This window comes from Setaria italica, chromosome V (genome assembly GCF_000263155.2).
Source record: "Setaria italica strain Yugu1 chromosome V, Setaria_italica_v2.0, whole genome shotgun sequence".
NCBI classification, from domain to species: Eukaryota; Viridiplantae; Streptophyta; class Magnoliopsida; order Poales; family Poaceae; genus Setaria; species Setaria italica.
The window spans coordinates 5135293-5146300 of record NC_028454.1 but is presented as its reverse complement, the minus strand read 5'-3'; the positions used below and the strand labels follow the sequence as shown (position 1 = coordinate 5146300).

At 49.0% G+C, this 11008-nt stretch overlaps 3 protein-coding genes across 3 annotated transcripts; 1 reads left to right on the top strand and 2 right to left on the bottom strand.

The window, feature by feature from the left end:
* Positions 1 to 511: 511 nt before the first annotated feature.
* Positions 512 to 4471, top strand: LOC101762994 (dynein light chain 1, cytoplasmic). Its single transcript, XM_004967771.2, has 3 exons — positions 512 to 857; positions 983 to 1088; positions 3939 to 4471. The coding sequence occupies exons 1-3, from the start codon at positions 672 to 674 to the stop codon at positions 4019 to 4021; spliced, it is 375 nt and encodes a 124-aa protein (XP_004967828.1). The 5' UTR covers positions 512 to 671; the 3' UTR covers positions 4022 to 4471.
* A 1799-nt stretch (positions 4472 to 6270) lies between these two features.
* On the bottom strand, positions 6271 to 7092 carry LOC101762585 (protein SENESCENCE-ASSOCIATED GENE 21, mitochondrial). The gene has a single exon (XM_004967770.4). The coding sequence runs from the start codon at positions 6959 to 6961 to the stop codon at positions 6659 to 6661; it is 303 nt and encodes a 100-aa protein (XP_004967827.1). The 5' UTR covers positions 6962 to 7092; the 3' UTR covers positions 6271 to 6658.
* A 3529-nt stretch (positions 7093 to 10621) lies between these two features.
* On the bottom strand, positions 10622 to 11008 carry LOC101762182 (cortical cell-delineating protein). Its single transcript, XM_004967769.2, has one exon. It carries the CDS (start codon positions 11006 to 11008, stop codon positions 10622 to 10624), a length of 387 nt encoding a protein of 128 aa, XP_004967826.1.

Below are 11008 nucleotides of genomic sequence, written 5' to 3'. Positions count from 1 at the left end.
ATATGGTACAAGCAAATTGGTTGAACCACTCATACGGAATCATCTATGCATGCATCATGTGGTGTATGCAACCAAATACACCTTGAAAACTCCATGTGACACCCTGGATGACCGGGCAGAGAAAAGGCAGACATCATTTTTGCATTGTGGTCTTCATACGTCTCTTTGAAACTCCAGAACACGTAGGGCTCCGTAACATTTGGCCATTTGGGTCACATTAGAAGTTGCTGGAGACACACACGCGCACTGTTAACGACAAAAAAATTTTTATAAAGAAGGCATATTTGGAACTCATGACTGTTCTTGTCTTACTCTCGACTCTACGAGAGCTGAACTGCTCCACTTAAAATTTCTGCAACGGTTTCGCAAAATACTCGCATTGCAAACGGAACTGGACCAACCTCATGGACTCTTTATTTCGGGCCGGTTCTGTATATGGAGGCCCATGGCTCAGCCCAAAGTTCCCAGTTTCAACACTTTCACCTTCTCTCTTCTCTCTGGCCGCCGGCTGCTAGGCAGATTCCACTGCAACGCGCACGCGCACGCCCACGCCCACGGTGTCTGCTTCTCGTCCTCGCCCAGACGCCCACCATCGCCAAAAAAGCGAGGAGAGGATTCCTCGAGAGGGAGGAGAAGCGTGCCCGGCAGCTCTGCTCCACCCGCCCTCGAGAATGTCCGACGAGGCCAGGCGCGGGGCCGGGGGCGCCGCGCAGGCGGCGCTCCGGGCCTCCTCCGAGGACCGCAAGCCGGTGGGCGCGGGGTCCCCGCCGCCGGCCGCGGCGGGGCACAAGATCCAGCTCAAGAGCGCCGATATGAAGGAGGAGATGCGGCAGGAGGCCTTCGAAATCGCCCGCATCGTACGAACCTCGTGCCTCTGCTCTCACTATTGCTTTCTTTCCTGCTCTCGATTTGGTTTTCATATTACTAGTTGTTCGTTGGGGTTCGGGGGATTTTTTTTTCAACCTCTCGCTCTTTCGGTCAGGCGTTCGAGAAGCACACCATGGAGAAGGACATCGCGGAGTACATCAAGAAGGAGTTCGACAAGAACCACGGCCCAACCTGGCACTGCATCGTCGGCCGCAACTTCGGTAATGCTCTCCTCTTGTCCGGGAGGACTCCTTAATTAGCGCGGAACATGTGGGATGATTGCGCCTGTCCTGAGGACAGTTGTTGATGTCTGGTCTGGTATGCTTTGCGTCGTTGGTTATTCCATGGTCGATTTCGTCCGTGCCTGGCCCATTAAAGGTCCGCACGTGATTGATTGAATGGACCTTGTAGGACTGCTTATGCTGTCAATAGAAGCCGCAGGAAACTCATTCCCCACCCTCACCCCCACAAATAAGTTGTACACAGGACGAAATGAACTAGGAAAATTGAAGAAGCTGAAACGGTTATTGCAGTCAACTGAAATTATGCTTCAAATTTGACAAGGGAATGTTGAATGACCTGTATCTTTTTTTATTGAATGTAGCACCTGTAATGGAGTGGGTGAAGTATTGTTTCCGGGAGTGTGTATAGTGCAAGTATGACAATGTCTTATTTCTCGAATTTGAAGTTTACCTCCTTGCTTCTGGCTTGGCTTAAATTCTAAAAACTTTATGTAAGCATTCTCTAAGCTTTGCTCAGCCAACAGGGTAGGCTATTCCTGATATCAACCAAATCCAACTTAGCAAGCTACTCCCTCCGTTCCAAAATGTAAGTCGTTTTGGCTTTTCTAGATACATAGATTTTGTTATGCACCTAAATATAGTGTTATGTCTAGATACATAGCAAAATCTATATATGTAGAAAAGCAAAAATGACCTACATTTTGAAACGGAGGGAGTATCATTCAATTTTACACATTTTTAATTGACTTATTCAATTTTTTGTTCAACTCTTTCTTATCTAAAACTAAATTTTTTGTTTCGATAAATTAGTAGCACATGCTTTATTTTTCAGTTCCTTAACTTAGTGTCACTGTACTCTGTTAATCAGATGTAACAAAGAAATGGCATGGCATTTTATGTAGACTCGCAACTGACTGGGCATGCTGACTGTCATACTGTCATGTCACTTATATTCCGTGTCAACTGGCATGGCACATTACTTATTCACTTGACAAACACTCCTGCAATTAGCAGTGCAATAAAGGAAGTTTAGAGACCTCTAATGCAATGGGCCTAACCAATTTGTGATATTGGATCTAAGCTAACAATTTTCAGTACCAGATTGAACAGCTTTTGTGTTTTGCAGCAACTGTTTAACTCTGCATTTGTTCTGTTTTTTTTATTGCAATTATGTGGCTATGTTCTTATCAAACATAAGTTTTAGCTGTTCGTTTTTCGACTCTCCTCTACAAAATGTTTAATCTTATACTTCAGGTCATATTTTCTTATAGCAATTTCTCAACTGTGTTCATATTCTTCTACATGCTATATAGCTTTACGTGTAGCATTGGATCATTTATAATTTCCTGATTTATCTTCCATTCTAGCTTCTTCTCGATCAAGATGCCAAATTATATTGTTATTGGAAATTTTCCAGCATGCCTAGTAGCTAGGTCTTATCACTGCAACTTCTATATCGTGCATAACAAATAAAGCATATCATTGCTTTCTTTCTCTCCTTCCTTTGCATTCTCTATAAGCAAGTCAGACATACACTATTTTGGTTTTCTTTCAGGCATTGTCAATTATCATAAAATAGCCATAACTCAAATCTGCACATTTTTTATTGGTTTTTTCGTTCTGGGCCAACATCTGTTAATAAATTTTGGAGTGTGCTTCTGATAATTGGTGTACTGCAACAAGTCACCAAATTCTTACGAATTCTGCCACTCTGACAAGGCTAGAAAGATTTGACCAATGGCTGAATGTCCCTTTTGATTGAGCACACATTTTAGCACTGAAAGTATTAGCAAAATTAAAAAGGTTTTTCTCTATCGATGGCATAGAAACAAGAGGCTGGTTGTTGCTGTCTCTGAATTCCAGTGCTTTTTTATTTTTTTTTCCTTTAAATTTGGTCACCCTTTGTTGTTCCAAACTTGGGCAGCACTTCAGCTTTCTTTTTACTAATAAGAAGAGAAGGACAAACGTTAGAGAGAATGACACACTCACAACTGACTGATTCTGTCACACAAACTAATCCTAAGACACTTCGGCGACCTGTCTTAGTTCCCAGATGTTTCTATTTGATTGCACTGATTGTATCTCAACCTAACTCTAAGACTGAATGATGAGCTGTTGTAGTTTCCAGATATTTTGACTGATTCCACTTCACAAACTAATTATAAAACTCAGTGAAGAGCTGTCTTAATTTCTACATGTTTCTGTTTGACTCTATTAGGATAGGACTATGGGAGAAATCTTTTCTTAAATTGCTTCTCTAATTCTAAGACTGAGTGATGAGCTGTCGTAGTTTCCAGATATTTTTGACTGATTCTACTTCACAAACTAATTATAAAACTCAATGAAGAGCTGTCTTAATTTCTACATGTTTCTGTTTTACTCTATTATGATAGGACTATGGGAGAAATCTTATCTTAAATTACTTCTCATAGCTTGAGAAATGATCAATTAGCAAGTTAGAAGAGCGTTAGCCTCTTCTGCCTTTGATTGATATTTATCTGGCATCTTGTTTACTATGTCTAAATACCATCTCTGTAACATGGGATAGTTATTCTAGCAGTGAGACAGAACATATGCCAAGTCCTGCTAGAGTTTCTCCATTATAAATTGGTTGGATTTGTTAATCTACATTAAAAACATCCAGTTACTCCTTTTGGTTGTGGAGTATGTGGTTATGTTGACCGCTGAACTTTAGTGGTATATGCATAGCTTGTGAATGGAAAAGTAAAGCTGAAAATAGTGAGAGCTTATTAACCTCTTCCATTTATGAGTCCATGATATGTATATTGAACGCCCACGCTTTTGCTAACCATTTTTCGTCTATTGCAGGTTCGTATGTAACGCATGAGACAAACTACTTTGTATACTTCTACATCGATTCCAAAGCCGTCTTGCTATTCAAGTCTGGGTGATTGGCACAGCCAATGCGATCACCCTTGCATGCCTACATCCGGTTACTCTCCTGTATGTCCCCCTTTTCTCTGAGTCGTCTGCAGCCAAGCTGGAAGCCGGTAAGGCGATAATCTTATGAGTCTTCATGTTGATGTATCAGCGACGGATTGTCCTCCGTGTTCCAGCAGTGTGAGATCAGATTGTGTATCTGTTTTGCGTCTGATATATCTAGGTGTTGTGAGGACGTTGTCTTATTGCAATATGATTGCCCAAAAAATTGGACGAACCCTCCGATCTGTTTGAGATTTGCTTTGGAAGCAGCTCTTGCTCACGCCCAATGCTTGTGGTTCTTACTGTGGGTGTTAATGGGTAGTTTGTGGCCCATGTGTGGTGATCTGTATCTGTATGGGCTGTGTATGTTTGCATTCCTTCAGATTTCTGTGGTCCAGATGATAATCTGTTTGCACATATTGAGCGGGCTTAAGACAGTACTAAAGGTTATGGCGTAGTAAGAAAATCGCACTACGCATGTGTTGAAGAAAATTGACACTCCCTTTCAGCTGTGTTCATTATTTGCCCAGAAGCCTTCTCTTTTACTGAAAGCTATATGGACGCTAATTGATGCTGTCAGTATTGGGTATCTCGGGAAGGATAAAATAGCAACTAATTGATGCTGTCGGCATTGGGTATCTCGGGAAGGATAAAATAGCAAGAGATGACTTAAAAATGGGCTGAAGTATTTGTTCGTCGGTGGACTACAGCATTTCAAATAAAATTTGCACACCAACTAGCTAGATGACCTGCACCGTTCGCATTCGAACCTCGGCGGCCGTCGTATATACATCTACGGTTCATCAGGAGGTTTGGAGAGTTCTAGGTACTTCAAGATGTGAAGACTGCAATGGTATGATTTACGTGGTAAGATAGTAACTAGTCGAGGATTCGAAAAACTACTCGTAATAATTAGAGTATGCCTTATCTAATCGAATTCGACTAGTATTCTTATAAATCAACCAACTTGTAACCCTGCTCCCGACAATATAAGGCGAGGCAGGAATCCCTTTAAACCAATTCAATCCAACCGACACACAAGAAGTAGCGTATTACGCAATCTAGCGATCCAAACTTGTCTAAATCGTATGTCTGTATTTACCTTCGAATTCATAATCTTAACGAGTCCCACGCACTAAACACTACCTCGGGTACCCTCGATACGTTGTCGGATCTGAACACGCTGAAACTTTAATATTTTGTGAGACCAATCTCGACGGCTACTTTATTCTTTTGTGAGACAATCCCGGCGGCTACTTTATTCTTTTTTTAGTGCCACGTTATAATATCTGATCTTCTCGGGGATTGATCCCACGCAGGGCGGCCCATTCCCAACAGCTTTTCTTTTGCTGGAGCCTGGAGGGTATCTTGGCAGCGCGTCATGTGATGAACTGATGACTGGTCCAGGTCGCCTTACCTTCCCGATCCTTCCGTGTGCCGACCTGCGCGTGGTAAATTTGAGCTACCACTGGTGCTCAATTCAAATACTCAATGGCCAGGCCCGTTCACTGTCGATTGCCCTCAGCCCAAGTTGATCCGAGAACGGAGCCAGCCGGACGCAACTACGCAAGCTCTGCGGGTGCTTCCCGCGCCGCCGGTCGCTGTCGATCACCGCCGCGTTAAATAAAAGAAAGAAAGAAAGAAAGGGCTAGCAGAGACGACGGCGTCCATGCCGTCGGTCGGTGCGGGAGGCATGCGCCACGATAAGGTTCACGGGCACCCGCGGTGGGGACCCAATGGTATTGCCACTGGTTTCAGTTTCACCCCGGTCGCGCCCTATCGCTGGAGCACGGGAAATTCTAGGCGCCGCAGGAGTCGGTGGTGGTCGGCTGGAGTGCAACGGGGATCACCGGGCGCTCAAGCAATACCAATCCGCGATCTCGTGGATTTCTCGAGTCCTGTGTGATAAAATTGCACGGCTCTGTGCTAGTGGGGAAGCAGTGCTGGAACGCTCCTATAGGCACGAGGCCTACTCGTAGGGCCGGACCACACCACACGTCAGACAGCGAGCGGACGGGACGGGTTCTCTGCACCGACCGGGGCACATTTTCTTTTAGTGCGGCCACGCACGCCTACCACGAGATTTTTTGTAGAGATTTTCGCAAGGAAAATGCACTAGTTCGCATTTCAGACGATTTCGAGTACAGTTTCTGTGCTTGTCTATTTTCTACAGGTTCTCCTGTTCTTAGACACTATATCCAATGTTGCAACGATGGTAGGAATTAGAACAAACTGCAAGGAACTTTTTTATTTCTGGTGATAGCGAGTAACAAAACGTAGAACATCAGCAAAACCCTGCTCTGAATCTGATAGGATAAGAGAGCGCTAGCTGAGAACAGGGCATCCAGCCCACACACGCACGCACACCACGGCGACCGGAGGCCGCTCTTCCTGTATTGTATTGTATCTTCATTCTCCCTTTGGCCGAGCCGAGATGTTGAGGCGTCAAGTTGCACAGCGACCAACCAACCGAGGACTTCCTCCACGGCCATGCCGGCCCGCCGCCGTCACCGGAGCGCGCGCGACGACGACGCCAAGCCAAACGAACCCCCACCACCCCTTCCCCTTTGGTATGTTATATCAGACGGCGGCAAACGGGGCCCTCCTCACGCCCTGGCGTAGGTGCGGGCGAGGTGCGCGGCGCGGAGGTCGGCGGGGTCGGCGGCGGCGGCCCAGTTGGCGGGGCGGTAGTGGCCCGTGACGGGGTCGGGGACCCACGAGATCTCGGCGGCGGCGCCGCGCCCGGCCTCCTTGGCCTCCCCCGCGGCGGCGCCCTCCGCGGCCGCAGCCGCCCGCCGCATGGCCCCGTACGCCGCCGACGCCGCGTAGCCCCTGGTGGCCGAGGCCCTCGGGGCCAGCGTGGACAGGGCGGCGCGGAGCGCGGAAGAGCCGGAGAGAGCGAGAGCCATCGGATCAGCCTCTTGCTTTTGCGGCGAAGGATCGGACGGCTGCTGGCGCTCTGCTCTCTCCCCTGCTCTGCTTGGTGCTCGCTGCTGCGCGTGGTGAGCTGGGTGGGGAGGAGATGAGTGGAGGGAGGCGGGGTTTATAAAGAGGTCGGGAGGAGCAAAAGGCGCTGGTGCCCTGCGCTTTTCTTTTCTTTTTCTCCGATCGCGACGGCCTCGGGAACCGTCGAGGCAGGCACGTGCGGAGCAGGAAATGGCGCCGCGGGTTCGCTTCGCTCGCCGAGTCGTCGGCGGCGGGCTCGCGCTCGTCGCCGCTTTGATCTAAACGGCCGCGTGGTCTGGTGGGATCTTTAGCGCTGTGCAAGTTGGGTACGGTGGACTGTTTCGGCAGCTCACGGGAACGTAGCGGCGACGGCGACGGCGACGGCGACGGGTCGCTGAAGAGCGGAAGACGCGAAGTTGCCTTGTTCTTCTTCACCGTTTGTTTATAGGAGGAAAAGTTGGCCCAGGGATCGATCAGTGAGTGGAGGTGGAGCACTCCCGTTTCTCCACTCGTGGGGCGTGGTAGGATGATTGCCTCAGCTCAGAGGTGATTTTCGCTCAGCTGGGGCCTGGGGGGCTACGACTGCGTAGGCTGACGATGGTTCAAGCAAAGTGCTCGCTGGATCACTCCGACGTCCGGGCGCGGTGTCAGCGCGTGCCGACTCGCACCACCAGCAGCATGGCAGCCAAAGGTCGCTGGCAAAAGCTCCGGCAGCTTTTCTCCGAGGAAAAAGGGAGCGAGATGCCGAGCCGAGCCGGCGTGGCGGGCCTCCAGACACGCTGGGCCCGGCGTGTCAGCCGCGCACCGCCGCCGAAAAGGCAAGGGCGCGCGGAGGTGCCGGCCCGTTTGTCCCTTGGCGCGGCGGAAGGGAGCGTTCCGTGCGGCGCGGGCGAGGCGCCGACTGGTGGGGGCGGCCGACGGCCGACGCACCCGACGGGGTGCGCGCGAGGCGGGGAGCGTCGGCTGGACAGGTCGTATCTGGCGTGGGGTGCTTCTGCTTTTGCGTGACCTTGACAGGGGTTGACTGGTCGGAGCTGCGCGCGACCTGGTGCGGTTGTGCAGGGGAGCCGACCGCGACTCGCCGCGCGGCTGGGTCGTCGCCGCGCGCGGTGGGGATTTGGGGGTACGTAAAATATAAAACGTGACGTTGACCAGTAGACGGGGTTACGTGCACCGACGGTTTTGTTCGTTTCGGATCATGTTTATAATATTCTTTTTCTTTTTTTATTATTGGATAATGCCATATTGGACACCGCATCGTCTCTTGGGCTGCTTTACTTCTGCGGGCTGCCGTGCTCTCTGATGGATGTATTGATGTATAAATGGGTTGCGAGTTTATTTATTTGGGCTTCAATTTCGGCCTTCTGTTACGACGGACGGCTCGAGAACAAGCAAGACCGTGCGTCGTAGGCATGTCGTCGTGTGAGAGCCAAGATATTCTCGAGGATGGACCATGGCAGGCCCAAATCAAGGAGCCTGATCAGCGTAAGTCGCATTTGAAGTCCATGGCATGTCAAACCAAGCTAGGGAGCATACAAAGATGTTAGAAAGATTTTCGTACGGTCCGGTTTAGATATCTCGTGACCTTCCCGTTTAGTAAGGCATGTCAAAGGCAAGCCGAATCAGATTCAGGAACTGAATAAATTCGTTGTGGCCTCTCAATTCGTTTATCACAAACCAAGCCGGCCACTTTAAGGCTGGGCCGAGCTAATAGACCAAGGCCTCATGCAACCCAGCTGGCCCGCTTCAAGGGCCCCCTGCGGAAGCTTCCCATCACGCTAGCAAAAGCTAGCCAAATCAAACAGTTCAGAAGACCTCGTTAAACAAAGCCGACCGTAGGACTGGGCCGACCAAGGCCAAATGCAAGGCCCATAAAGATTTGACCATTGATTTGGTTGGGGTGCGCCAGGCTAGGGCAGTAGTGCAAAGCCCAAGCGACGCTCGAAGATCCCAGTGGCAAGCCACTGTGGTGGATCCTCCCCCACAAAAAATAAATTTAATATCGAAGTGGGCACATGGCCCACATATCAGATATTAAACTGATAAGAACAGATACTACACTTGATCTTAGCCAAAAGGCCGAGAAAGGTATGAGTTGCAGCAGGGCACCCTCGCCTCCATTTATTCTCGCGCCTCGCCTTCCTCCGTGGTGCGCGGGCGAGGTGGTACTAAGCCAGCCGTGCGTGCCCCTTCTCCCTTACTTACGCCCGCAGCCGAGCAGCTCCTCCTCCCCCACCGATCGAGTCCGACGCTAGCTTGGGCCGCTTTTGCTTCAGGGTCCCGTTAATGAGACGGCGGCCCAGTTGGTGGTAGAGCGGCAAAGGCTGGTCATGCCGGCCTTCTGCTACGGCGCAGCGACGAGGATGGCCGACGGCGACCCAAGGCGTGCGTCAGTGCGTGTGCTCTCGCGCAGTCAGCTAGCGCGGTCAGCTGCACGCGCGCGTGAACAAGCACGGTTAAGGCAGAGCGTGTGTTGCAGAGAGCCGGAGACCGTCAGCGCGATGTGTTTTCATTTTTTTTCCCTTCCTAAGAGGAACTTTGTTCACGTTGGACACGAATGTGCCCGTTCAAACGCGATCCGTATTGCCACGGGAGAGACAAAAATGGTCTATGCCTTAAATGTGATGAGTCATAGCACACTTTAAATTTGCAATAATAAGGAATCAAGGAGCTCAGGATGTGTTAAGACTATATATACATGCTAACGTGACGTGTAAGGTGCACACGCCTTCACGGGAGATTGATCGGCATTTTTGGCTAATATCAGATTTTACAAATTGAGATGCAAAGATTGTAGCCACAAGACTTGAATCTTGTAGTAGTTTGCACGCCTGATTGACCGTCTAATGATCATGCTAGATTTCTGTCATACTAGCAATGAGGATAGTGGTAGGCCAGCAGACAGGTCATCCTATTCTTAAGATATGGGCATGGTTTTCGCCGCTTTCCAGTTCTCTCTGTTTCGTATCCTGCTAGGAATCGCTACCTCTGATTCCTGAGAGAAAATTCGCGCTGTACTTTGATTCAGAAAGAGACAGTTGCCTCAACAACCTGGCATTTCCAATCACCTTGGACACTATCTGGAACTGAATTTAACCATTGAAGTTCCTACCTTCACCAAATTGAACTATGGGCAGGTTCCACAACCCGTCAGAAAAAATTAAACGAGTCTGGAATAAAAAATTAATTATATAAAAAATAGGTACTCACTTCGATAAAAAAAGCCACGTCGTAAGGAGAAAGGTAGCATTTGAATTTATGCATGCTTGCTTGAGCCAAACAAAACACAAAGTAACTTCATGCCGCGACCAAAAATTGTTCAAGACCCAGTGTCACTGTCACACAACTTTTGTCAACAGTGAAACCATGAATCGTCTCTCTTTATTATATCATAAGATAAGTAAACTTGCACATACAAAACACCAAGACAATATTACAGGAGGCATACATAGATTTTAAAAAGAAAAAAAACAACTTATTCGTAACAACCTATTGCTAGCTTGAGGTATAGCTATAGCCTATAGGTGTCGACTCTCGAAGATACAACCTGGAAACAATTGTGCAGACAGTGAGACAGGTTTCACGGTTACTAGCACGCATTAGCATGTGAACGGGCACACGCTTCAGAGTGGGCAGGTAAACCCAGGAGGGCATGTCATTCCACACTCGTTGAGAAGGAGATTGACATCGACCGGGACACTAATAAGGTTGAGAACCTTGATGACCCCGCACACGCAGAGCGCTGCATCAGCATTGGCAACGCCTTTGAGCAGCGTGCAGCATGGCTGTGGAGGAGCGTTCAACCGGATCTTGAGCAAGTACCCTAGCAAATCGACGCAGACGCTGAGGTCAGCCGTGTTGATCGGGCACGTAGCCCCCGGTGGGGTTGGCACGGCAGGCGGCGGTGGGCTGGAGCAGCTGTACTGCTCGCATCCATGAACTGAGACGGAGAAGATGAGCGTCATGGTGATGGTCAGGAGGACGAGGAAAGCAGGGGATTTGGCTGCCAT

Bases quoted from the DNA above. Each gene is read 5' to 3' on its own strand.
- LOC101762994 (XM_004967771.2), top strand. From the start codon at position 672: ATGTCCGACGAGGCCAGGCGCGGGGCCGGGGGCGCCGCGCAGGCGGCG. The intron at 858-982 runs GTACGAACCTCG...TCTTTCGGTCAG, and splicing joins CCTTCGAAATCGCCCGCATC to GCGTTCGAGAAGCACACCAT. The intron at 1,089-3,938 runs GTAATGCTCTCC...CGTCTATTGCAG, and splicing joins CATCGTCGGCCGCAACTTCG to GTTCGTATGTAACGCATGAG.
- LOC101762585 (XM_004967770.4), bottom strand. From the start codon at position 6,961: ATGGCTCTCGCTCTCTCCGGCTCTTCCGCGCTCCGCGCCGCCCTGTCC.
- LOC101762182 (XM_004967769.2), bottom strand. From the start codon at position 11,008: ATGGCAGCCAAATCCCCTGCTTTCCTCGTCCTCCTGACCATCACCATG.